The sequence below is a fragment of the Chelonia mydas genome, chromosome 7, assembly GCF_015237465.2.
Source record: "Chelonia mydas isolate rCheMyd1 chromosome 7, rCheMyd1.pri.v2, whole genome shotgun sequence".
NCBI classification, from domain to species: domain Eukaryota; kingdom Metazoa; phylum Chordata; order Testudines; family Cheloniidae; genus Chelonia; species Chelonia mydas.
Genome location: NC_057853.1, coordinates 22,798,514 through 22,825,190, shown reverse-complemented (window position 1 = coordinate 22,825,190; position 26,677 = coordinate 22,798,514). Strand labels below are relative to the sequence as shown.

Here is a 26,677-nt window from a genome sequence, read left to right as displayed (position 1 = left end):
TGACTTAAACAGCATCATATCCATTACCCCTCCCTACACACACAAATCTTGGAAACTCTTAAAGGAACCAAGTTATTTAAAATTTTTCAAACCTTCCATTTACTTTTCACTACACTCACTTTTCACCTATGATACTGTCTTGCTTTGGCCACTGCCCCTTCTTTCAGGTTAGCAAAGCCCCCAAACTTGCTTCAAGATAAAGAAAAAAATAGCTATAATATTCGCCCTTGTCTTGTAAAAATATTAAATTCTAACATGACCAGAACACAAAGACTCATCAGAAGAAGAACAGGAATTGAGAGGATTCTCTGTTCTATGATCTGATCTACTGTTCAACTTCAGAAAATATAAGCATGAGTAGATTGTAAGCACCTTGGAGCAGAGACTATTTCTTCCTACTTTTGTTCAGAACTCAGCACTCTGTTAATACAGAATGAATAATTATAATGTTTGCAGAAATGGAGAACCCAGGGAGGTACTCATTTCTCACACTCTTACTTCCTAAAGGATGGCAAAGGCTCATTTGGCAAAGGGAACCTAGCAGGCTCCATCCTGTCCCATATGGGACTCGTTTTTTCCATCAAGAGTTTGATCAAATTATAGACACAATTTTTCTGTTATCTGATAAACGTAATCACCACTGACAACACTTAACAATGCTCACTAAGTTTTAATGCCTGAATTCATCTCTAAGTTTCCATCTGCATCAGCACTTTTATCTAAGAGGTCGAGTATTGGACTCATTCCCACGTGAGCAGCTGATCTATCCACCACTCAGGCTACCCTTTGATCCAAAAAAAAAAAAAAAAGGCTACTGAAAGAAGGCACCAGGGCAGTGTTATTTACGAATACTTTGCCTCGGTTTTCTCTTTGGAAAGACCTATTCACACATTTTTTTCACCTCCTACCTTAAGCAAACCTATGCTTGCAGTACTATTTTTGCCAACAACCCAATGCTGTTCTTTAGCAGGGTTTCAAATTCAAAAAAGGGCAAAGTAAATTCATCTACCTCCGTGGCAAATCATTTTTAAGGTCTCCATTGTGTCTGCCAACTAGGGTCTCAGACCCATCAGCAGAGTTTCCCAACTTGTGGCTAAACTGGAATTGTGAGTGTCCAACACATTACCTCACTCAAGACAGAAATGGGGAGCTTTTTAGTCTAGTCATCACATTCACCAGGTAAGCCAAAAGGACAGAGCCTCCCACAGTTTAACCAGATAGGTAAGAGCTGCACTAAACTGGCGTTAGCTGTAAGTTCAGGGAGAGAGTGGTCAGTCTTGAAAGAGGGACTGGAAATCAGGAGACTTCAAGTCTTTTCCCAGATCTGTCAGTGAGTTGCTGTGTCCTTGTGCAATGTCACTTAACTTCATGTTAGTTTCCCCATTTGTATAACAGAAGTAAGCAACACTTACCTCATTGGGGGTAGTAAGAATTAACTAGTTAACATTTGCAAAATACTCATAGATCTTTGGATTGAAGACACTAGAGAAATGCAAAGTATTACTATTATTATTTTATTTTTATTCTTATTTTATTATTTGAATTTTAAATGCAGCACTTATTGGTGTCATGACCCAGAACAACAGTTGTCATAGTAGTATGCTTCCAAATGAAGGAAGCAAAAATCACAGTGACAACACAAATAAATCATAATAAGCCATAATGCCCACCATCCAAAGTTCTGTGACATTAAAGGCAAAAAAAACCCTTTGTTGTGATTCACCAAGGATTAAAACTACTGTAGCATAAAATGTTATAAAAGTAGAAGATGCAAAAGCAGTTACAGAAGGTACGGATACACTCAAAAACTCTACAATCCACTTATCAAAGAGATTGCAGTTTGTATTTCAAGGCAGGTTAGATAATAATATGTATAATATGGAGTATGGTTAAGGAAACTATATACTGAATTTGTTGTATCTGATAAATAACTACAAGTAAAAATGAATGAGGAGACACTCTTTCTTGCTAACTTGTTTTAATGCCACATCACTAATCTTTTGCTCACTGTGATGCTGCCGGAAACTTTACAATGAAATCCACACACCCCAAAAGTACGTTCCAGGTTGCTGAGCACTAAAGGGGAAGGGACTTCAAGCCCTAAGTTTGTTGACAGACAGCAGGGGTGGCTGCATCCCACAGAGTTTGATAACATAACATCATGGCCTCTGCCACTTAATAATAGGAGGAGCAGCCCACTGAGAATAAAGGACCCACTAACTGTTGATACATCTGGATCTGAACTGATGCTGCAACTGGCTCCCTTTTGTGAAAATTAGGATCAGCCCGCATTTGGACAAAGTTTCGATGTCTTCTACACTTGAGATTTCTGTTAGCCGAAGGGATAAGCACTTACTTGGAATTCGGATTTTAAATTTGCCACTCTGCCCAAAGCCGCCCTCTATTACTCCATCCTCTCCTGTAGATAGTTTGACTTTTAACCCCACAAAAATCTGGATGTTGGTCTCCTTCTTAAACAATGAACGACCGATCACACTATAATCATCCAGCACCTGCAAAAGAAAAGAAAAAAAATATATATATATACACACACACACATATATGAGCCTAAATCATAGAATAACAAGAACAATTATACATACATGGAACACATTATAATTTGGTGTGCTTTAAAGCTTTCATCAGCATGAATCTGGGATGGCCACAACTCTCAAATGGCATAGTATGTACATAAATACTTATTCTAAGTGAGCACAGGACTGATAGCCAGGAACTACTGAGTTCTAATCCCAACTCTTTTCCAAAACTGCAAGGGAACTTCTGTAAGTCATTTTCTGTGCCTCAGACTCACCTACTGTAAACATAGGGGGAATAATACTCACCTGCCTCATATAAGTGATGGGAAGATTAATTAGTTAGCATCTATTAAGTGCTCTGAAATCTTTCCATGAAAGGCAATGGAGAAGTGCAATTGTTATTAATGACCCTCACCACAAAGCAGTTTATTCCATCACTTACCCCAACATCATTTCCATAGATACTCCACTTCCTTCAACATCAGTTCTGTACTCATGCCCCCTTGGTTTCAGCCAAGCAGGTGATTACTTAGAATTCCTCAATACAACCCTTTAAATACTGTATGTAGAAGTAAATTTTTAATCATGTTGATTTGTTAAATCAAAACTCGAACAACAGTTGTATTGAATTTTAATTTCAAGGTTTGTAACCAAATGGGAGGAACCATTCCAAGTTTGGATTCTTAATTAAGTGATCAGGCACAAGAACCAGCAAGCTTCGTGGGTAGGGTGAGATAAACAACCCTCCCTACCGCATTATGAAGCATAAGGTGTAGTCAACTGAGCCTAATCCCCAAGGTGTGAATATCTTTGGATGCTACTAACTCCTGGAGTTACTGTACCTCCCTCACTGCAGTAACAAGAGTCTTTATTTGTGGGAAGGAATTTGTTCCTTTATTACAGTGGAAGATGCAGCTGGCTTCAGCAACGGTTTCTTCATTGCACCTGAGTGGTCATTTTAGCCAAGCTATTAAGAAAAACGTTTTGAGAGCCACAAATTAGTCTGAATATTCCCTCAGTCCACAGTTTGATACTCCACGGCATTATGACCCATCAGTTACAAGCTACTCTGATTTCTTAGAAACTTCTCTTCCATAGGCAAACATCTGCAGAGCCTGAGGAATTACAAGCCACCAGTGTTCTTTTTCATGTTTTTAAATTAAGATACTTAAAAAAAAAAAAAACACCACTCTATTCTAATTCCTGACATTTCTCAGGTGTCTAGTTAAGCAATCTAACACCCCAGTTCTAAATTTTTAAATGTTTAAACACAAAAATGAGAAAGATCAATAGACCAATGGGAAAAAAATCTAGAGTTCTTCAGTCCTGTAGTCCTAGCTTTTAAATGCTATGTGAAGTACTTTAGAATCACTTCAGTGGAGTGAATGAAATTTCTGAAGTAGGCGTTTCAAAAGGTGACCACCACTATGCTACCTGGGTCCTTCTCACCCTTTCATTTTGAATACAGAGGGTCTCTCATGCCAGTGTAGAGGCTTCCATATACCAACTGTTTCATTGTAATTGCCCATAAAGGGGAAGGGAGATCAGCTTTTTAAAAAATGTAAAATGATGATTTTAATGCATTTTAAGAATGTTCCAAAGTTATATTTCATTTAATTATTGACATAAATTGAATTATAGGGTGCACATCCTGCTAGCGTGGTTTCGTTTTGACTCATTCAGTCTGGCAGGGCTGTCGGAACAGCTCAGAGTAATTTCTCTTTGTGAACACTGTTAGAGCACTATAATATAATTCTGTTAAAGGGAATGGAGTGATTTCATATATTAATTATAGGTTTATTGGAAAAAACACTAACAATTCTGAAAGTGTAGCATTCACTTATTACAATTGTCCTGAAGTACATTTACCCTTTTAAAACAAGTCCTACTCTCGCACTCACTTGAGTGATAAGTTTCCAAGATAGCAACTTGAAATTGTAAGCACTGGGGCAAGGACTCAGTCCTCCAGACATTTACCGTGCTGAGCAACGATATTTAATACTCCTCCTCTTCTTCTAGTTATTACAAATATTCTGCAGATAGCAAAACACCTTTTATGAGACGTCCCTAAAGCATTTTACAAAAAACTAAATACCACAACATCTCTTTGAGATGGGAAAGCAATACTCTCATTTTACAAACAGGAGAAATGCGGCACAGAGTGGGTCAGCAAGTATCTTAGAATCACATCAGTCGCAAAATTTGGAATAGTGTCCCCTAAGGTCCTGACTCTCAGTCCTCCACATTGACCATTCGACTGAGATTAGAAGAAATTAACTTCTCACTGATTTATCCTTGAAGACAGACAAACTTCTGAGAGGATAACCAGCCTCAAGTAACAAGGTGAAAAGAATGCTGATCACACAATAAAATAAAATAGATGTGTAAAATAACATCAGCTTTTGAAAGAGATTTTCTTAAAAATGAACAATCATTTTTCAAGCCCTGGATCAATTATTGTATTAAAAAAAAAGTAAGACTATTTTACAGACTTTTTCTCTTTAAAAAGCTACAGAAATGCATGTTCTCTCCCACTGAAACTCAACACTTCCAATTACTTTAACAGCAATTTAGCTCCAATCACTGGATTTCACAGTAATCCCCTTTGAGTTCTCAGAACATCTACTATGGCAATCACTTTGCCGATTAGCTGAATAGCCTTTTGAGAGATCTCGCTCTCTTTTTTTTATGAAATATTATTAACTTAAAAAGCTGAACGCTGCAAAGACAGTAAGGGATATGTAGTCTGTTCTGAAGCAGCAGCAAGGGGCCTAGCAATGAGGGCAGACTAATTTTATTAACTTCAGGGAAACTTCAAAAAGCTTTAGGGCTTTAATGCCAGACAGAGACGACCCCAAAAGTCAGTTTAAGTGCTGCATAAACAAAGGATTAGGGCAAGAAAAAGCTGAAGGCTCCTTGCATTTCTTGTTTATGTTGTCATATGACCTAGTGGGAGTGGGAGAGGGCTGCCTCTCTGACTTTAATCCCCCATAGTGTACAGTGGCGTTTCAGTTCACTGACCTACATTACGATAATATTTTTTTTAAACTTATGGGCAGAGGTACAGCATCAAACTCACTTAAGGACTTTTAAAAAAAAAGGGAGGGGGGGAGAGAGAGAGAGCGCGCGCAGAAGTGTTTCTGGTTGCTATATTCTCCCTCTCTTACTTCGGTTAGATCAGCAGCTTAGAAAGGGATTTCAAGTTCAAAGGGAACGTCTCTGTTACTCTTGTTTTTACGGCTTAGTCAAGAGGACACAATAGCATTGATTTTTATGAAATATCCCCTCCTTCCTCTTGGCTTTTGTGTTTGCAGAAAAAAGTAAATAGTACTTTATCATCATAGGTGAAGTGTGTGTGTCACACACACTCTCTCTCTAATACCAAATACACACCACACACACTCTTTGATATAAACGCTACAGTATTATGTCTTCAACTCTGTAGTTAGGGTTGTGTGTGCAGGCATTCAGTGCAAACACATAATTTAACTCCAGGAAAAATAACTGCTAGTTCCTCTCAAGAGGGGAATCTGGTAACTACACTGTCAAATCTGCCAAATCATCCTCATTTATAGGGTGACACAAACAAATTCACTGTCAGCTGAGCATCCTCTGAAACAACTCATCATGAACATTTGGAGGTCAAACACAGCCCATGCTCTTATCCCGCATCCCTAAAGAACCAAGGGGAGCAGGACAGAAATGGATGGAAGAAAAAACAAAGGGGGCTGTTGGAATGAGGGGAGGGAAATAATGAGAGAAAAGTTGGGACCAAGAGAAAGAGTGAGAGAGTGAAAACATTGAAGGTTCAGATAGCTAGAAGGAAAGAGACATTTTTCTTTTCTGATTTAGCCTAACATGATTGAAAATGTGATAGAAAATTAGTCTGAGGGTTTCACAGATCCTGGAAAAGACTGAAGAAGGGATACATTGACAAGTTAGGAAAAATGGAGAATGAGAAATGAAAGGGGGAAAAAAACTAAATGAGGTACTAAAAATGGAAAGATTTATGATTAGAGTACATTTGTTATTTTACAGAAAGTTCACTTTAGACAACATTGTAATCTTGAAGTCAATGGCAGTTTGGCTGTTTCTTGCAAAAAGTTTCAGAACATGTTCCCAGCTCTGGAGCGGAAAGAGGACAGGGAAGATGCTCCCCACAGCAAGTGACCCTCTATGGATGCTACAGATCCTCATCGTTTTCTTTTTTTAAAAGTTGACACATATGTATTGGAGGAAATAATCCTATACTGGCCCTTGAGAGGATGGAGGAGATGAGAATTGACATGGATTTCCAGATTATAGAGTCTAATTTTTTTTATTCCCAATGTATGGTTTTGGTTTTATTATTGTGAACCAGAGGAATTACTCAGCAGAAAAAAGGTAATTTCAGTCAGCAAGGTCTTTTCCTCATGAGTTAATGTCTATATCAAGGAACCAAAAATAAGTTAACATAGGCAGAAAAGGAAACAAAACTCACAGCTTAAGGATTCTCACCTGTTCTCTGAGCAATTTGTTTGAAGACCAACCTTTGCAAAAGTATTCTCCCCACTCTGTCTCCCAAGCAGACAGACAATTTAACCTCGCCAGTCCCCTTGCACCCTGCCACAGTTGTTTTAGTAAAGAGATGAACACATAAAAGTCTGAAATTGTGTTTTCAGGTGTCTCCCCTGTAACTCTGAGAAGATCTTCACCCTGATGCATATTTTTCACATCCCATTCTTTGCATTCCACATCCTACAGAGGACTAGCATCATGACACCCATCCTCCTGACTCTGTCCAAGTAAAGTTGGACAGGATTCCATTTGTTACCTAAACCAGCCTGAGGGTTGAGTGCTACTGGGCACTTCATCCTAAGACAAGCACCTTGCCATGACAGTAGTCTGAGCTCATAAACTTCAAGGCCAGAAGAGACCACCACCACCATCATCTAGTCTGACCTCCTGAACATCACAGGCCACAGAACCCACCCACTCCTGGAATAGGCCCAGAACCTCTGGCTGAGTTATGGAACTCCTCAAATTTTGATTTAAAGACTTCAAGTTACAGGAAATTCACCATTTATTCTAATTCAAACCAACAAGTGACTCATGCCCCACCCTGCCCCCAAGGTCTCTGGCAATTTGACATGGGAGAAAATTCCTTCCTGACCCCAAATATGACAATCAGTTAAGACCCTGGGCCTGTGAACAACACTCACCAGACACACATCTGAGAAAGAATTCTCTGTAGTAACTCAGAGCCCTGACCCAGTGAGAAACAATGAAGACGGGGAATCAAATAAATAAGAGAAATAACATGATAATTATTCAAATTGCTTTGAATTTTAAAAACCAACAAACAAATTGGAATCTCCATGGCACATAAAGAGCCCTACAGCACACTGGACCATTTATACTCATTTGTAACGCAGGATTTGTTCATCTCTACTTAAACTCAAGTCTTGAAAAGTCACAGAAAGCTACAGGTATTAAGTTCCTGACATATCCTGGTTAAGAAAGATATTTTTCACTCTTTGCAAAGAAAGTGGCCGAGGGCACAACTTTATTAATCTTTTGCTGTTCCTCTTCTGCTAAAAGAAAAAATGACATAAAAAGATATGGTAGGAGATCAGAAGGGGATATGGACTATTATTTTCTGTATTACCATGGACCAAGAACCCATTGTCCTATGTGCCCAATGAACACAGAAAAAAAGATGGTCCCTACTACAAAAAGCTTACAATCTATGTATAAAAGAAGAGACAACAGATGGATGAAATGGGGTGGGGAGAGTACAAGGAACCTGAGACAATATTGATCAGCATGATAGTCAGTGGTATCAGTGCATCAGCAGCCTAACTGTTAAGTTTTTTTGTAGCCATCACAGCAAAGGAGAGTTGTTAGGAGGGATTTGGAGAAAAATAAGAAGGTAGCTTTCTGGATGCTCACCGGAGCTCCTCTCAAGTATGAGGAGCAGCAGGAGAGAAAGCATGAAGATGCTTATTTGAAAATTTAACAAATGGGCGATGGAAGTTGGCATCCTGGGCCTATCAGAGGCAGGAATTGACAATTCGATAGTGATAAGTAGGGTGGGAATAGGCCATGAAGGGTCTTGAAAGTGAAGACTAGTAGATGATGTTTGACGTGAGAGAGAAGGGGGAGCCAGTGCAGGGATGCAAAGATGGGGATGACAGTTAAAGTGATGGGTTAAGAGTGTTCTTTGCAGTAGCATTTTGAATGCACATGAAATGGCAAAGATTACATTTGTCAAGGCCAGAGAACAGGATGTTGCAGCCATGAGACCTTGGGGCATGTCTACACTTAAACCACTACAGCAGAGCCACAGCACCACTATAGTGCGTCAGCGTAGACGCTACCTATGCCGACGAGGGATTCTCCCATTGGCACAGGCAATCCACCTCCCCAAGAGATGTGGATTTTTCCTGAGAGATGAAGCTATGCTGATGTAAATTCCTAGTATAGACCAGGCCTTTGTGCTTCCAGCAAGTGGTCAATAAAAGCAATGAATTTGCCATAATTCATATAAACGTATTTGGCCACTAGGGCCTAGAAGTTTGAGACCCTGTAGTGTCACAGACGAGGATTCCTTCTTCCCAAAGAAGTCTAGCCTCTTGCAGTCTCTATCATAAGGGGTGGATCTGGAATGATGTTGCCTTCCCCATGCGTTAACCACATCCACCACTATAGAAATAGGCGGAGGCTGGGTAAAGAGGAAGTCCGTCTCCTTAGGAGGCACGTAATACTTTTTATTGGCCCTTTTCTGTGTTGGTGCAACAGAGGCTGGTGTCTGCCATATGACCTTAGCTGTGTCCAGAAAAGCCTCGTAGATTGGGAAGGCGAGTCTAGAAGACGATGAAGTGTGTAATGATGCGAGTCTTTCACCTCCTTCGGGAGAACTGGTAGCACATCCAACATGCTCTTACTAAGGTCTTGGAATAGCTTGAAGTCATCAGCCAGTGATGGAGGAGGGGACACCACCACTTCGTCTGGTGAGGAGGAGGAGAAGTTTGCCATGGGGTAGTTTGCACCTCTAGTCTGGCCTCCTGCTCCTTGAAAGTTTCTTCCTCTGGTTCTGGGGCCCTGGACACCAAAGCAATAAGGGAATGTCTAGTGGATCCCCTATGGGAGGTACTCGATGTCCGAGAAATGTGGGGCCTGTAGACTGCCCACGGATCCCAGTATGGCCACTGGGAGGGAAAGGAATGGGTGGTGGTACACAGGGGTAGTGGCAGGGACAGGTGTAAGAGGAGGAGAAGGCAGGAAATAGAAAGAAGGCCAGGGTGGGGCAAATATCACCAGAATTAAGGGGGATGTGCACGAGGGACCTAGATTTGTGCTGGAGGGTGGGGGAGATTGGGAAGAAGAGGAGAAGAGGAGTATGCAGAGGTGGAGGGAAATGCACAGGGATTAGGATAACCAGGAAAGGTAAATGGAGCCAGTGGGGAGAAGGGAGGAGGAACAGAAGAGATGCTTTGATGCAGAAGAGAGATGTGTAAGAGCCACGGATAAGCAGCAGATGGACAAGATTACCAACCCCGCCCCACCCCACAAAAGTTCTAAAGGTATGTTTCTGGCCCTAAGGCTGAGCTGGCTGGGAAGACATTGCCCCATCATAAATGGGGCCTCACCAACAGCAGTCCCCAGTGGTGGTAAGGGGATGGGATCAGACTGAGATAATGGTATGTGCAGTTCCTGGCCCCAGTGTTGAGACCAAGCTGGCTCGGAAGGGCTCCCTATCATAGGCAAGGCCACCCCCAAAAGCAACCCCTGCTAACTGTCTCAGTGGGTTGGCTGGCAGCTTATGGTCATCATAAAAGAAACCTGATTTCTGCACTGACATTGGCAACTTTTCACTTGCTTTCTGGGTCAGTTGTGAAAGGGAACATGAGGTGACAATCTCTGTTTCCAAGGCAAGAAGAGGGCACTATCCAAGTCAATTTCCATCAGCCCCTAGCACTGCCGCATTGAGGGATGGGTTTGTTTGTACAGCACATCACATGCTGCTCTAGAAAGATATTTCTAAATACAGGATGCTTTTAAAGCATTTTATAGTTATTCCTAAAACTCCTCTGGCCTCTCTGCATCATTTAGAGCCACTGCATATTAACTACCATACATACAGGTACCACTGACCACATCAGTAATCTTAGACAATAGGATTCTCTAACACAAAGATTTAAAATGTTTCATACAGCTATGGATTCTATGCTCATTTTATACACACAGAACATCTTGTACATTCAATTTACTATAATAGGTCTTTGCCATGTACTATTATCTCTGGTGCTATGATGTACTCAACTCAAGAGTGCCATATCAACTCTTCCTGGTTCTGCCTTCAAATCTGATCAGCAGCTTGTCTTAACCCCATTTAGTTAAAAGAGAATCCCTATCACACTTTTCATTCTTATTATTATAGGGAGAGCTGGTAGTGAACTGAACACTAAGAAGCTGCCAAAGCAGCTATCATTGGGACTGGGGACAAAAAGAGAGCTGGGCTCCCTTAATCTAACACTTGGCACCACTGGCCCATGCTCCCCTCTGGGAGCACCATGTGGATCAGGAACCAAGCCAGATTTATCCCTTCCCTTAAGCCTTCTTGGCCCCAGCACCTGGGGCCAACTGCCTGTACCTGCACCATCTGATGGGACTGGAGCTCCTCCAACTATGGGGGGGCGGGGAGTGGAGAGGGGAAGAGAGCTAGGCTTGGCTGGGCCCCCTCATAATGACCACTCCAAACCCAATGTTCTATCACCTCTCTGGGATAACAAATTTCTCCTGTTAGCTAATGTAATTTGTCCTGTACCTCAAGTGGTAGCAGTCTTGTGCTACAATGCTGAGGATTTAAGGTTCAAATCCTGCTGATGCTATAGGATACAGGTGGCTGTAGCAGTTACACCTCAACAATAGAATGTGTCTGTTTTACTTTAAAAAAGACCTAGGAAATTACATTTAAAAATACGTTAAAAGTATGTTATTTAGGTTGCAAATCTGACACTCAAAAGTTAAGAAATGTCAGGTATCCATGCAACCTTAATTTTAACCCCCTGCTGGATACACCCTATGATACATTCTTTAATTACATGATCACATACTATTTTCTCCACAGGTTGCCTGTCTTATTAAGCGCAGAAGATGGAAGCCCAAGGTTGCATGGACATTTAAGATTTCATGGGCCACTGTAATTCTGGCATTTCCTAACTTTCAAGGGCTTTAATTTGCAACCTAAATAATGTTTTTGTACTATGCTTTTGTATTCAATGAATAAAATGCCTTATCGAATGCTTTACTCTCAAATTAATTCCTCCCCACACGTAACTCTGACACAACCTCAAAAATCAAGTGCAGCTGTCTATACTCTTGTAAGACCCCAAAACATGTCTGTATTTTAAATTTATTATAAAAAATAACCATAGGTGCTACACAAACCTTGTAAGATTCTACTGCCCAGTCATATGGAGCAAGTAATTTTTGTTGCATGAGTGAATTATCAGTTTTTTCATAAGAGCCAGTGAGTTGATTTTGTGCCTCTGATGGTAAATTTGTCTCAAAAATTTACTAAGGCTGTGTTAATCCATATAGTGTAAAACATCATTCTTCCCCTTTATCAGTGATCACCACCACTTCCTCTCTGGCATTATTTAACAAAGATGGCTTTTCAATTTAGAGGTTTATTACCCCCACTAGCCCAACCTTCACAAAACTCCTCTTGCTCAAAAACAGAAAAAGAGCTAACAAATAAACATCTTTTATATTTATATTTTACGGTGCATTTTTACCACTGAATGCACTATGCATTTTTTATTCACCTGATTGCCTTCATCTCTGTGTTATTACTGTATTTAGCATACCATCAGCAGCCAAGCAGAACCAAACAACCCCATGTTCAGACTTCAAAGCAGGTGAAACATTAATTGTGGCGTCTGCATGTTTACAGTAGATGGAGTGACGTCTCCCAGTTCTCCCAGCAAGAGTCACAGAAGGTTCTACAGACAGCTCAGGTCACTGCTGTGCTTGTAGACATCACACACCAATTATGCATCACCATACAGTTTGTTCTCATTACTTACTCTGTGTATACCCAGCCTTTTATGCCATATTAGTCATCTGGATTTATGCTCCAAAGAGCATCACTACCAGACTGATGCCCCCATTTGCCGATTGACTAATAATCTATTGCTCAACTGTAGTCTAGTTGATCTCCAAAAGGAATAGGGCATCCTGGGCATTAGCCTTAATAAGACCATAAAAAATCCTTAATTAGGAATAAGCAAGACGTGGGAATATCAGAGGGCACCTCCAAAGCATATTTCCCACGATTCTTGGGGGCACCACTTCCTTGAATCGCTTCCTGCAAAAGACAATTTTGGAACCACCACCCCTGTAGGAAACACTCTGTACACCCAATGCAGAAAACGGTGCTATGTCAAGCTGTTCTCTCATGATTGTCCATTCAACCCAGACAGCTCAGCTACCTTCTTTCCATACTGACCAACGGTGCCTTCAAATTAAGTCAAGTACTTCAGCATGCTGGGCATCAGAGCTGGTTAGGCAACACTGGATGTTACCCTGTCATTCATGGGTAAATTCATTTCCCTTTGCTCAGGTCCAGTTCTTCATATTTCCAACAGGCTACCTGCTGAAGCATATGGCTTAAATACTGTAAAATTTGAAACATTCACTGTCAATTAAATGTTGCTATTTTTATCAATTTAAAAATATAAACACTTACATGGGATACTTTGTTTGAAAATTAATACACACGAATTAAGTTTCAATCAGAAAGCACAAACTGCCATATGCATGATTTTTGCATTTCAAAATACCTGGTCAAGAATAGACTTCTTACAAGAGGAACTATCCCTTCCTATATTATACACTATTGGTATTCATCAAATTAACAATAAATTATACTATTTCCCCATTTCTATCTTTGCTTCTTAAGACTTTACACTGGATCCTATCAATCACCATATTATATGAGCACCACCTCTTTAGAAAGGTCCTCAGGAGCTGTTAAATAAGGGATGCACACAGAAGCCTTCCAGGGACCCAAATGTCATTTTGAGGACATGTCTATTCAGCGAGTGAGACTCCATTGTTTGGGTGCTGGCACAGCAGCAGTTTGAGTTGCTGCTGTACCATTGGGGGGAGAGAAGTAATTAAAAATCATCGTTTCCTGCTCCATCCAAACCCCAACGAAGTGCACTGCATTTCTGAAGAAGTCCTAAGAATGCCTTCATCCATCCTCAAAGATCATATTTTTTCTGGCTGTGGACTGTTTCAAATCATGTCAACAATGCTCAAACCTCCAAAAAAAAAAAAAAAGCGCTGCTTTCTCCTTCTTCCAGGGACTGAGCATGTTACCTACACGATATCCCCTCAAGCCCCCAGCAATATGCAAGTACAAAGCATTAGCCAGCCAGCAACCAGCCTAACTCAGGAGCAGCGCACACAGTGAATAAAATTGGAATCTTCCATGACTATAATGTTACATAAAAAGCTGCAGGAAGCAAATGCCACTCAATGCTTACCACCAAACAAACCAAGTCTAAAACCGACACAAATCATCAAGATGAAATATAAGGATAAGAACAGAAAATGCACACTAGAGAATGAATTCTCCTTTTGATTTTAGAGGACTACAGATAAGTAATGACTACCTAGCACCTTTGGGGCTGTGTAGGCAGAGTGAGTACCTTCTCATACAAAGGACTTTATATTATGGTTACATCAGGAAACTATCCCAGTTGAGATGTGTGTTTATTTTCACTAAACAAGTCTGAAACAGCAAGAGGTGCAGCTTGTGCTTTGCAAACAAGGTGGAGGGTTTTCCCCTTTTGTTTCTTCCACTGAGTTACTGATTTACGAGCATCCTCCACAATGGACCCAGCAACCACCACCACGGGATAAATCCTGTTTGTGCAAACATTTTCAGAACAGACAGCATATCTGAGTCATGCAGGAAATCATAACTTGCTTCTACAGTTCACCTTTCACTCAAAACTCATTGCAATGAGCGCCTATGTCCATGGAAACCCACAAAGCAAAGAATGTGAGAGTTTTATCTCCAGGGCTAACTGTTTCATGCATCAAATTGGAATTGGCTAGAATGACGTTTACAGGGGGAAATCCCAATAGAAAGGCATTCCGGTACAGGGTCTCTGTACAGTTTGCCAGTTTCTCCAAGTAAGCCCTATTAAAGCAAGCAGATGCCATGGACAAAACTGACAAAATTATAGCAAGTATGACTCGTAGTTATATGACTGAATTGGAAATCTGTTGGACTCTGGGCCTGGCTCTATCACTGTCACTGTGGGACACTGAGCAAATTACCTCTCTGTCCTTCAGTTTCCACATTTGTAAAAAGGGATTACTACTTTCCTACCTCACAGGAAGGTTGCAAAAATGAATGCCAGTTTCCTCACACCTTGACCTGCACAGCTGGCATTAGGAGAGGGGATGTCACCTAAAGTACTAGATAACTGAGGACAGTCACTGCCAATCTTGATGCCTCAAATATATCAGACTTGATGGACAAATTATCTGATCCAGCATAGTAAATTCATGTTCATCCAAAATATTTCATTAGGCATTGGTCATCACAGACTTATGAAAATAAGGAATCCAATAGAGAGGGACCAATCTCTCCCCGACCTAGCACTAAAGCCATAGTTTCATTCCCAGTTGTTTCATTACAGGTTCCTGCATCTTTCTTCATACCAAATGACCCTGGCAGTAACCGTGGCAAGATTTTCAGCTCCTCCTCCTACCTTTTTGTTTGTATAATTCACTTTGTTGTTGCCAGCCCAGCTCTTTTGCCTGCTAAAGGTGCCTTTGTCTAAAAGAACAGTCAGACAGCTTAACATGTATAGCATCAGTAGATCCTCCAGAAGAAGGGTCATTGTCCCTCCTTATATGTGTGTATATATATATATGTATGCAGAAAAAGACACTGATCCCAGAAACCGAAGACATCTTTTCACAGCATTTCTCCTGTCTCTTAGGCCTTATCTACATGAGAAAGTTGCACCGATAAATTTAAATAATTTTTAAACTGATTAAGTTCAACAGGTACAACCAGCCCGAAGTCTAGACACACTTATTTCAGATTAGGAGTGGTTTAGTTTGTTTTATCTTAAACAAATTCCTAATCAATTTAAAGTAAGCCAAAAAAAACCTGGTTTAAACCAAGAGTGTCCACCAATTTAAGCAAATTAGATTAAAACTACACCATAAAGTTAACATGGTGTGATTTTCTCATGTAGAAAAGGTCTGGGAGAAGCTACTATCTTAATACTGATGAACTGAAAATTCTCCTCTATGGCCAGAAGTCTCTTGGACACCCATCGCCCATGCATCTGAACATCAAAACACCACTGACTGACTCAGACAGGAGGTGGCCTTTTAGAAAAGAAGTTACCAAAATGTTCCTCTGAACTAGCAATAAGATACTACTGTGGTGAAAAGAAAAGGAGTACTTGTGGCACCTTAGAGACTAACCAGTTTATTTGAGCATGAGCTTTCGTGAGCTACAGCTCACTTCATCGGATGCATAGAGTACAGACCCTATAAGTAAATAAATTACCAAGAGTGGGTGGGGGGGGGGTTATGTCTGAAATGTGTCCTCAGCTATGTAACATTTACAATTCACTCACTGATCACAGTAGAAAATCTTTAACCCTTTCACTTCAAGAGCTCTACTGTACTTGCTATGTTCCTCCTGCTTGTGGCATTAAATTGACACGATACCAAAGGATAGATAATGTAACCAGCACACTGAGCAGCACAACAGCAGCATTCAATACCTAGATGCGTATGCAATATTCACAACTCTGAAGCACTTAAGCAGAGCCAGTAACTTTATGCAGGGATTTAAAGAAACAGTACACAAGCTAATTCAAAGGGCACTTTGGGGGAAGCGGGGAGGGGTTGTGTGAGGTTTTTTGTTTTAACACAGTGTTCTCTCATTTGATGATTTCACCCTTTTTGAAGTGGCCAGAATGTCTCTCCTCTGCTGTCAGATAGCTTACAAGCTATGAGGAAGTATCACTATATCATTCAAAGAAACACCAAGCTAAATCCATTAAAAAATGAGTCTGAGGGTGCTGGAGACTTAATTAATTTACAGTTCTTACTATTTCATAAGTGCTCTGAAATTAATCAGAGTAGAAACAAAGAGCAAAAGAATAAACACCTGATTTCTCCTGGGTTAAATGGTCATTAAACTGTTGGGGGATTTATTTTAATTCCAACAGCAAGCAGGGGGCTAGGGAGCATCCACATTAGATTAAATGAGTACAACATTTTACAAATGGATACCACTGAATTCCTGTAACAGTCTGGTTACAGTAATAGGTTCCCCCCACTACTAAAGCAGGAAAGCCAAACACTACATACCCCAGCCTTCCTCTCTCATTCCCAGCCCTTCAGGAAGTTATGAAGCCAATTTTCCCTAACAGTATTCTCAGGAGGGAAAGTTAACTTCCCATAAAGGTAAAATTATTATTTTTGTGCCTCCCCAGAAAAGGTGAGGGGGGGGGGGGGCACCAACTTCCTTGCTTTAGCAGAGAGAATGAGATTTTCCTGCATCAATGCCAAGAATAGACACCCTAAATTCAATTATCCTAATCTCTAGCTATCCAACAGCAGCAGGGTGGGACCAACTGATTCAGAATTTCTATTAACTAGAGACTTTGTATACTAAAAAGAAACAAAACAAAAAGGCACTGCACCACCAATTGGTTCATGCTGCTCTCCACTCACCAAAATCATCCATTTCATTCTACTCCTTCAATGTGAAGTCGTAAGTACTTCCCCAGCAGACCCATGATAATTGGCACCGTCCTCTTCCCATCAACCCTCTTAAGACACGATGTACTCCTCTATCTTTATACTCAGCCTATACTAGAGTTACATGCTCTGCCGTACCTTTTTGGCATGTACTGGGGGAAAATACTAACTCTGAACGAACCACAGTTCCCTGATAACCAGGGATCAGAATGAATTTTTTATATATATGCCATTTAGTACATACAGACCTAACACAGATGACAAGCTGATGCCTTGACAGTAGATCCTCACTTGTAGAACCAACTGGTGTTAGTAAAGAGAATGATTAATGCCCCCACTTTCTAAAGCTTTTGTGACAGTTCCATGACTGGAAAAAGGTACGACATCTGCCACCCATCCTAGCCCACAGTAGTGCTGTTTTAAAAGTTACAGGGATATCAGCTACAATTCACGAAGGATATCCGTTTCAGAGATTACTACGCTGGTCAACTGATTTTAAAAAAGTAGTCACTTGTCTGTTATTTGCCAGGCAAGAGAAAAAAAATGAATAATTTGATTAATATTATTCTATTTATTTACAGAGCTGTCTGGATAGTGCAATATATGGTAATAATTTTACAACTGATGGACAAAATTCAAAAAAGTTATTCATAAAAATTGAATGACCAGCGCTAAAAATGGCAAGATATCAGTTAATCAACGCGTACCACAGATATTCACTGTAGCTTCTGTGATTATTATATAATTGTTCAAACTATTTACCAAAGTATTCAAAATTCCCTTTGTAATGTAAGGGGAAATAATAATAAATACTGAGCAAAGAAAGTTAATCTGAATCCAGATCATTTCAGTTTAAAAAAACAACACAGTGTGGGCCCCTCTAGTTTGCACCAACTCTTGTTCTCATTAGTCTTGCTAATATCCACATTCAAGCAGAAAAGTCATAGACAAGCCAGGTTTCTCTGGCAGTTACCAATGCTACCAGCAGTAGGAGCTTTGCATAAATTAAAAGTTCTAGTAGAGGTGAAGGAAGTAATTTTTAAAGTTGAGAAAAGGTGCCAGAACGTCAATAGAGTATAAATGGAACAAGACAGAACAGAAAAACTGGTATTAAAATATACAGATGAAACAGAAACATGATCTATCAAATCCAAATGTCAGAAGGTAGGGTGCTCTAGTTTGGGACTGCCACTATCTACTGGAAAGGAAGACTAGCTATTTGAGAGGAATGAAATGCATATAAACCTCCAGGTCAAGATTTTGAATACTGACTAGTGATTTTGGGTTCCCAACTTAAGATGGCTCAAAAAGGACTGATTTTCAGAAAGTGCTGAAAACTACATTCTCTGAAAACTACACTTCTTCAAGGAATATCAAGTTGGGCACTCAAAAACTGAGGCATCCAAAAATCACTAGCCATTTTTGAAAATCTTGACCTCCAGATTTAATAGCGAAAGCATGGGGGAGAAGCAAAGTGTCCCTGGAAAACAGAAGCTACAACAAGGAAAATACTACAAAATACTTACTTTTACAGTGATATTTGATGTCTCAGGGCTTGTCTACACTACTGCCTAAGCTGATGTAATTTACATCACTCAAGGGTTTGAAAAGCGATGCAAGTTACATCGACCTAAGTGCTGTCCACACCAGCGCTAAATCGGCAGGAGAGCATAGCTTCTGCCTCTTGGCTGAGTTGGAGTAATTGTGCCTACAGGAGAGCAATCTCCCGCCGGCATAACACGTCTTCACCAGACGCACTACAGTGGCACCCAGCTGTGCTGATGTAGCATGGTACTGTAGACTAGACCTCACAGAGAAAAGGGGAGGAGAGAATTACAGATGAGTAACAGTAATTGCTTGTCTGGATGTAATTAATAGTCAGTGCTTTAGAGAAAGAACCTCATTAATATGCATCTGTTGCAGATTACAAAGTAAATAACAAAAAAATCAAAAATTCGGTACCACAAAATGTACTGTGACATCTATTTTCATTAGTGTTTAGTTCTTCATATAAAAATATGGAAAATGTATTGTACAACACCTCACTATAGCAGTGTGCTAAGAAACGGGGCTGAGACTGCTGCAGATTGTTTTGTTAGAATGATTAGGTTTTTGTATTACGAGAATAAAATTAACAATTCTCTTCTATAGTATAAGTTAACAATATAATAATGCTTAGCAATTATATCACATTTTACATTTTCAAAGCACCATGTAAACACTACTGGTTAACATTTACATTAACATTGTTAATAAAACGGTAACTGCTTAAAAATGTATATAATTACATTTCTAGAGCTCCTTTCACTACAAAGAATTCCAAAGTGTATTACAGGCACTATATACAAATGGTTATCCACCCATTACTGAAATGCAGCCACAACTTAGGTGGACCCCAAAGCAATACACCAATAGTTTAATACAGAAAGTAAAGAAAAACAACACACAGGAAAATGAAGGGCCTGTAAAATAGTCACAATCTAATTACCCAAATTAAATCTCAGTCAGAACAAATTTCTTTACTCTTGCAAAAAGTCCCATGTATCTTTAATGATGGGTTGTGTATGCACTGTGACATGGCTTACCATATGGTGTGTGTGACATGTGCATAATATATAATATTCAAGGCCCCATGTACTCAGTGACAGGCGTGATCTAAGTCCTGTGGCAATATTTCTGTATGCTGTAGCACTCCAGTGCAGGCAACAGGAGATTCTGTGGTATGTTGAGATAAATTTTAATCACTGAGGTTCTTATTTAATTTAATATGAAAATTAATAACACAATCAATAGTGTTCTTTAACCTGATATTAATTTCTATTTATTTTATGCTGCCTCTACATTTTTAATATTCAATGTACTGTACAATTTTGGTCTGAAACTACAGAATAACTGTACTATAGATGCCAGAGGAAGCAGAGGTTTTGGCAGCTGGGTAGAGGAGAGTTGGGGCTCCTGGGAAAGCATGGGAGGTTGTTTGAGTTTGCGGACAAACACACCAGCTAAACTGTTAAAATGATAAATTGTGAAACAGTTAATGCTGACAATGAAATTGAGATCATTAAATTTCTAACTTACATCCCCTCTTCCCCAAAAGGGATGGTGCTGTTCACACCCTTCTCAAAAGCGATATAGTTTCTGAATGACTTCAAGCTGAGTCAGGAAATACTGCATCAGCTACGTACAAATCTTTCACAGATTTTCTTTGCAAACAAAAGGAGTACAAAACTAAATTTTTAAAAATCGGAAGCAGGAATTCTGGAGCATAATTTGGTGAAAAACTCCGTAGCACGTTGGTATACTTGGGATCCAGATCAAAACATGGACTAATTTTTTTTTTTTTTGCCTGCATAAAGTACTAAGAAATATAGCTTACCCTCTCCACTTGTCCTTCCTTATGCTTCAATTTGTACACTTTCAGCTTTGGAAGAAAAGTCTCAACATAGTTCTTGTCTTCCATCCCTTGAAGCAGTACCCCATGGAACGCCAACCTGCAGGTGTTTGCATGAATATCAGTATCCAGCTTGGAGCCAATCACAAGGCATAATTTAGGACAAGTCACAGGTTTTTCAAACTCCAGTAAAGCCCATTGTTGCCTCGGAAGCTGCTCTTCTCCTGTTTGGTCATTTTCCTTGTTTTCCTCTGAAGATTTTGACCCCTTAGATAAGTATTCCTCTTGATAAAGATATTCCTTTGCAAAATCAAAAGCATTCTCCAGGGGTTCTTCGCTGAAGTCAGCAGGAGCTGTGCTGAAGAACATCACTCTTCCCATGACTGTTTCATGACCAACTGTGATGTGAAACTTGGCCTTGGTCTGAAGAGCACCACGGAAATACTGGATTTTCTTCAAGGAGATGACAGCAGCATGTATGGTCTGGAGAGATTCTGGAGTACAGATTAGACCTCGTTCTAGCAGCTTGGGATCAAACTGGGTCACACAGACGCCAACTCTGTCACCCTGCATGGCATACGTTACAGGAGTATGGAACATCTGCATAGACTTGACTTTCTTTGTCACCTGTTTAGGAGGAAACAAGAATAAGAAAATTAACCGTATTTATATTTACCTGCATGGAATGAGCATCAAATCACCGTGTATCAAGCCCTGGCTCTCTGCTGAAGATTCACATCATCCAGAAGAGACTGAAATTTTAAAAATGGAAAGTAATCAGATTAAGAATATATTCACAAAATTACCTAAAATGAACCCTGATATGATTCTCCCAAAGAGTTTTATTTTCGTCTTCTAGAATGTAAAATCATCAATGCTCGGACAATCTTGATGTGTGTGTCAACTCTGCGGATGTGCCTACCAGAAATCAGCAAACCAGTGAAAATGTGGTTATGCATATGTCATGGAATAGCTGATTTTTCATCTTTCTATTTATTATAAAAAAGTAGTACCCTAAGATATCATCAAGATGTGTAACAGCCACCTATGTAACTACATAATTTTATTTTCATTACCCTCTTTTTCCCTTACCCACCTCTTGTTTCTCACACTCGTTTATTGTATAGTATTAAATCAGATTGTAAGCTATCCAGGGGTAGGGGCCCTCTCTTACTATGTATTTGCACCGAGTCGAACACAGTGAGGTCTTAGAAGGTGCCACCACAATACAAACAATAAAAGCACAGTGCCAGGCATATTGTCTGCATTTATCTAATAATAAATATTAATCCCCACATTCATGCATAACAGTGTACAAAACCCCACATCAGTTTGAAATAAAAATATACATTCAACTGGACTAACTGCCAAACAATTCAAATAAGCCATAGCTCTATTTTTAAATATTAACATTTATTCTGACATGCACATGGACTGCTCTAGAACCCTGTGCAGGTAAGGAAATTTGCATGAGAATCTTATATTAACACACATGAGTAGCACTTGAAGACAGACCCCTTTAAATAACCTCTGAAGTTTAACTGGAATCACTCTCAATTATAGTATATCCACATCCAAACTCTCTAACCAGGTTTAGTCATATGATAAATAAATTATAATAGCAGCAATCATATTCTCTTCTATCCAAGTTTTTCTGCATGTGTGCTCATGCATGTGCCTACTTTAGTAAAGATTCATCATTCTTCACAGCCTGCGTGAAGTATTATTACATCCATTTGATAGCTGGGGAAACTGAAGCACAGAGAGGTTACATGATTTGCAGAAGGTCATGACATGCCAGTGGCAGAATCCAAAATGGAACACAAGCTACTATGGACCTTATTAGAGTTTAGAAAACTATTCACTTGTTCTGGCGCCATCCCATGCACCAAGCACTACACAATACTCTCTCTCTAATGTCCTCAAATTCCCATACTTGATTCTGGTATGTTTTACTTTCATATTAACATACACATGTATATGCATATTAATATAATATTTAGTATTTTTAACATTGTTCAAATTTTCCCCAAATCCACAATGAAAAGCTACAAAAGAAGGTAGTGATTTGACTATATTTGGAAAGAAATGCTTCTTCAACAAATATATGAAGATGCTCACTTCAAGAGTTTAATGCAAGAAGATGCTGGAAGTCCCAGATTAGACTCTGCAGCTAAGACTTTCTTGAGTCTACAGCTTTAGCCCCCATATTAAAGAAGACACCCCTGGAAACATTTCTGAGAAATAAATGGTGGAGTTAGTTTTATTAAAAACATATTTCAAGTCATCTACCGTTCGGGGTGTTCCCCTCTACTCAGCTAATAACACCATCTTACTCACTGACATTCACACACAAAGGGGCTATCCCACTCACTGAGGGTTTTCCCTGAAATTGATAGAGGACACCATATCCCTTTATGTTTTAGTTAGTCTTTATTGATGTCCTTCACTGCTAACGAGCCATTAAACCACTGCCACCTATGTCTCAGAGGTAGCATTTTTTTTCCGGTTCTATGACTGACTAGCAGCAGTGGACACCCAGACGATGTTCAGCAGATTCCATTTAATGTCTAGTATTTAGCCCAAACTCCAGATTACTAATGGATCATGTAAACAAGAGTATCATTTGTGACTCAAGTTTATGGGATCAAATTGTCTGAAATATCAAATAATCCACAATTTAGGAAACTTCAAATGTAGAAAGAAAGACAGAAAGACAAAGAAAGAAAGAAAAAAAAGAAAACAACCCTGCACAAAATAATCCAGCACAGACTTGTGTTTATTTAAAGTGAGCTTGCGGATATTGGCCCAATAATTTACAAATTAGGCATGGTGCCTGTTACATTTCATTTCCTTGATATTGCTGATCTTGGGGAGCTCATGATGGTGCCCATCATTTATAGATACAGTTTATTTACCATCTCATTAGCTGTTTAAAAAATGTAAATAGAAAAAAAAATCACTATCGGAAGTTTGACGTTCATAAGCTTATGGTTGTATCAGTAATTTCAATTCAGCGAGTTCTCAAACAGAAGAAAAGAATGAAATAAGCTTTTTAAGATCAGTCTTGATTCAGCCTGATCAGGCCAAACCAGTTTAATTTAATAATGTTTCATTTTGGCCTACTCTGTGTGTTCTCTAAACCATTGTTTAAGAATATATTTTTCCAGTTTATGCATTAACCCAGTATGTATCTGCTTCACACACTTACACAAACAGACAACAACAGATCTGGAATATCAATTAATTCTTTGCAAGTAACTCTCTGGTTTTGACACAGATTTAGATGCTGGAACACATATACAGTATAATAAAATAAATAATATTTCTCTCTTAGATACCACTCTTTGTCCTTAGAACTCAAAGTACTTACAAGTTATTAGTCATTTTACCCTTTGTAGGGGGGTTACCTACCCAGTACATCAGAACACAGCTCTAAATTTTGACGCTTCCAAAGTCTGTGCTCTGAAAAGTAGATTATCTTTCCTCGGTATATAATGGATTGTATAATTAATGTGGCAACCAAAATCAGTACAACAGGCCTCCATTCTCATGATCTATTACTGCTTTTCTCCCCGTTCTCCTCCTCTCTGTAGAGCTGCAACAGAGATGTCAGCATTTTCTTGCTTTGTACCAAATGCTACTTTGCTATTCACAGCATACATACTATTAGCACTCATCTATCATACTCTGTCATATTTATGTTCCTGTTCACTGCTCAACTGTGGCAAGCACATCAATAAGCTGCATCATCTTCCACCTGCCCATCCCACTGTCTTTTCTCTGACGGTACTCAGCAGATCTGGGTTCTATTTCCAGCTCTGTCACATACTTACTGCGTGACCTTGTTTGGGCAAGTCACTTCGGCTGAGATGTTCAAAGTAGCCTCGTGAAGTCATCTTCATTAACTTTAATGGAAGAGGTGTCTAAATTCCATAAATGCCTTTGAAAATTGAGCTTGAATCTCTGCCTCAGCTCCCATCTCTACAACAGGGATACCATTTCCATTTTTCATTCTTTGTCCTATCTACTTAGATTTCAAGTTCTTTGGGACAGGGACTGTCTATGAGTATGTACAGCACCTAGCACAATGGGGTATCAACCTTGGTTATATACTTAATAATAATTCCACCCCTGCAAAATACCAGTAGTATACCCACCTAAGCAGTATAGTGGTCTGTATTATTTCTATGGTACAAAAGTAAGAAACCCACCTGACTAGGATCTGTAGGTGTTTTTTTCAAATGGAGAGAGAGAATTCTTCAGTTGCCTCCATGTGTCCTCTTTATTTCAGCTACCTAATATCACACACTTAAGTTTCTGGATATTCCAAAACAATCTTAACACCACAAAAGTAGACCAGGTAGATAGGCATAGTTATGGTGCCTGCTCTGGGTGCACAAGTGCAGACTGTGTACACATAAATCAGTTGCTGAGTGCCTAAAAGAGAGGTCAGGTCTGCAAATGTGGCTAACAGTCTGTATTGCAAGAGTGCAACAGGTGAAAGCTACTTCCAGACAACCACTCAAAGAGCAAAAATCTTCCAGACAGCGTTCCAGACTGTGCAGTGACACCGAGAATCCATTCCTACATTTGAAATCTATACAAAGTATCTGTCTAGCCACTATCAGAATCAATCATTCTGATGGGTCATCTATACTGCTCCATACAAAAAAAAAAAAGTTTTTTTTTTTTCAGTTGAGTAAACAGGCAATGCTAACAGTGAGGAGATTTTTCAAAACCAAAAGGAAAATAGAAACAATTCAGGGGGGAGGGATAGCTCAGTGGTTTGAGCACTGGCCTGCTAAACCCAGTGTTGTGAGTTCAATCCTTGAGGGGGCCATTTAGGGATCTGCGGCAAAAATTGGGGATTTGTCCTGCTTTGAGCAGAGGTTTGGACTAGATGATCTCCTGAGGTCCCTTCCAACCCTGATATTCTATGAATTCCCCATCAACCCCAAGGCCTCATCAGTTACTAAAGTGAACGGAGCAACTCAATCCATCTAAGTCCCATTCCATAGGTAGGGTTTCAGTCTCAACCTTAGACTGGCTGCTAATCTTGTCTGGAGTCCTTATTAATTGTTTACTTCCACTGGAAAGTGCTGAGTAAAGTAAAGAGGGCTGGGGGTATTGCAGAGGAGAAGGAAGAATGACTCACATAGAGTAAAAGCGGAACTGTGGAAACTCAGACCAAAATAATGGAAAAGATGTAAGTCCTACAGCCCTAATTTTGTTTGGCCAAAATCTTCAGCTGCTGGGAAATAAGAACCCTCTTAAAATAGGTCAGTGAGTGAACAAAAAAGAAATATTAGGATTCTATTCCTTTTTAAACAAAGCAAAAACAGAAAAAAATATAGCAGACACACAAGCTATTGGGAACCACATAAATTATGTATCCTCTCACCCTTGGTTGGAGTCATATTCATACACAGAAAGGCCATTTGCAAGCTGCACAAAGATTAATATTGTTTGGGTGCACTGGATGCCGGGCTTCTAATCAAAAACAAAAGAAACAGCCCTTTTCAGAGTAGGAAAAGTTATTGTTGCAGCCCTTTTCAAATCAAATGTCACATCTATGCCTGTGTGTTTCACTGTACTACATAGGATGTGACAGGGAAGAGAGACCAGAGAGTATAAATATAAGCGAGAAACCCCTTCATTAAAAAGGCTAATGACCTTAACTGCTGTCTGCTGGAAACACTGTAAGTAGTGATATCAAAGCCCATGCTAAACTCTACCTACTATTTGCTTTCAAGCATTTTTGTGCACAAGTCATGTGCATAGTATCCTTTCAGCCAAGCATCCCAGACAGTGTTATCTATCTAGCTGGGCTGACAGGAGAAGACCTAGCAATTACCTTCTACATCCTTCACTTAAGCAAGCATTTGATATGTTTTCACCTATCCCACATCATTCCTGGCTGCTATCTGTACCCTCCTTTTCCCCTTACCCA

The 26,677-nt window shown here is 39.7% G+C and overlaps 1 protein-coding gene across 1 annotated transcript in view; it reads right to left on the bottom strand.

Annotated features, from left to right (window-relative positions):
• Positions 1-26,677, bottom strand: part of EEFSEC (eukaryotic elongation factor, selenocysteine-tRNA specific) — a 186,981-nt gene that overhangs the window by 49,739 nt on the left and 110,565 nt on the right. The window contains 2 exon segments of the mRNA XM_007059980.4: positions 2,357-2,513; positions 20,710-21,351. Of these exon segments, the coding sequence (XP_007060042.3) occupies positions 2,357-2,513; positions 20,710-21,351 (799 nt within the window).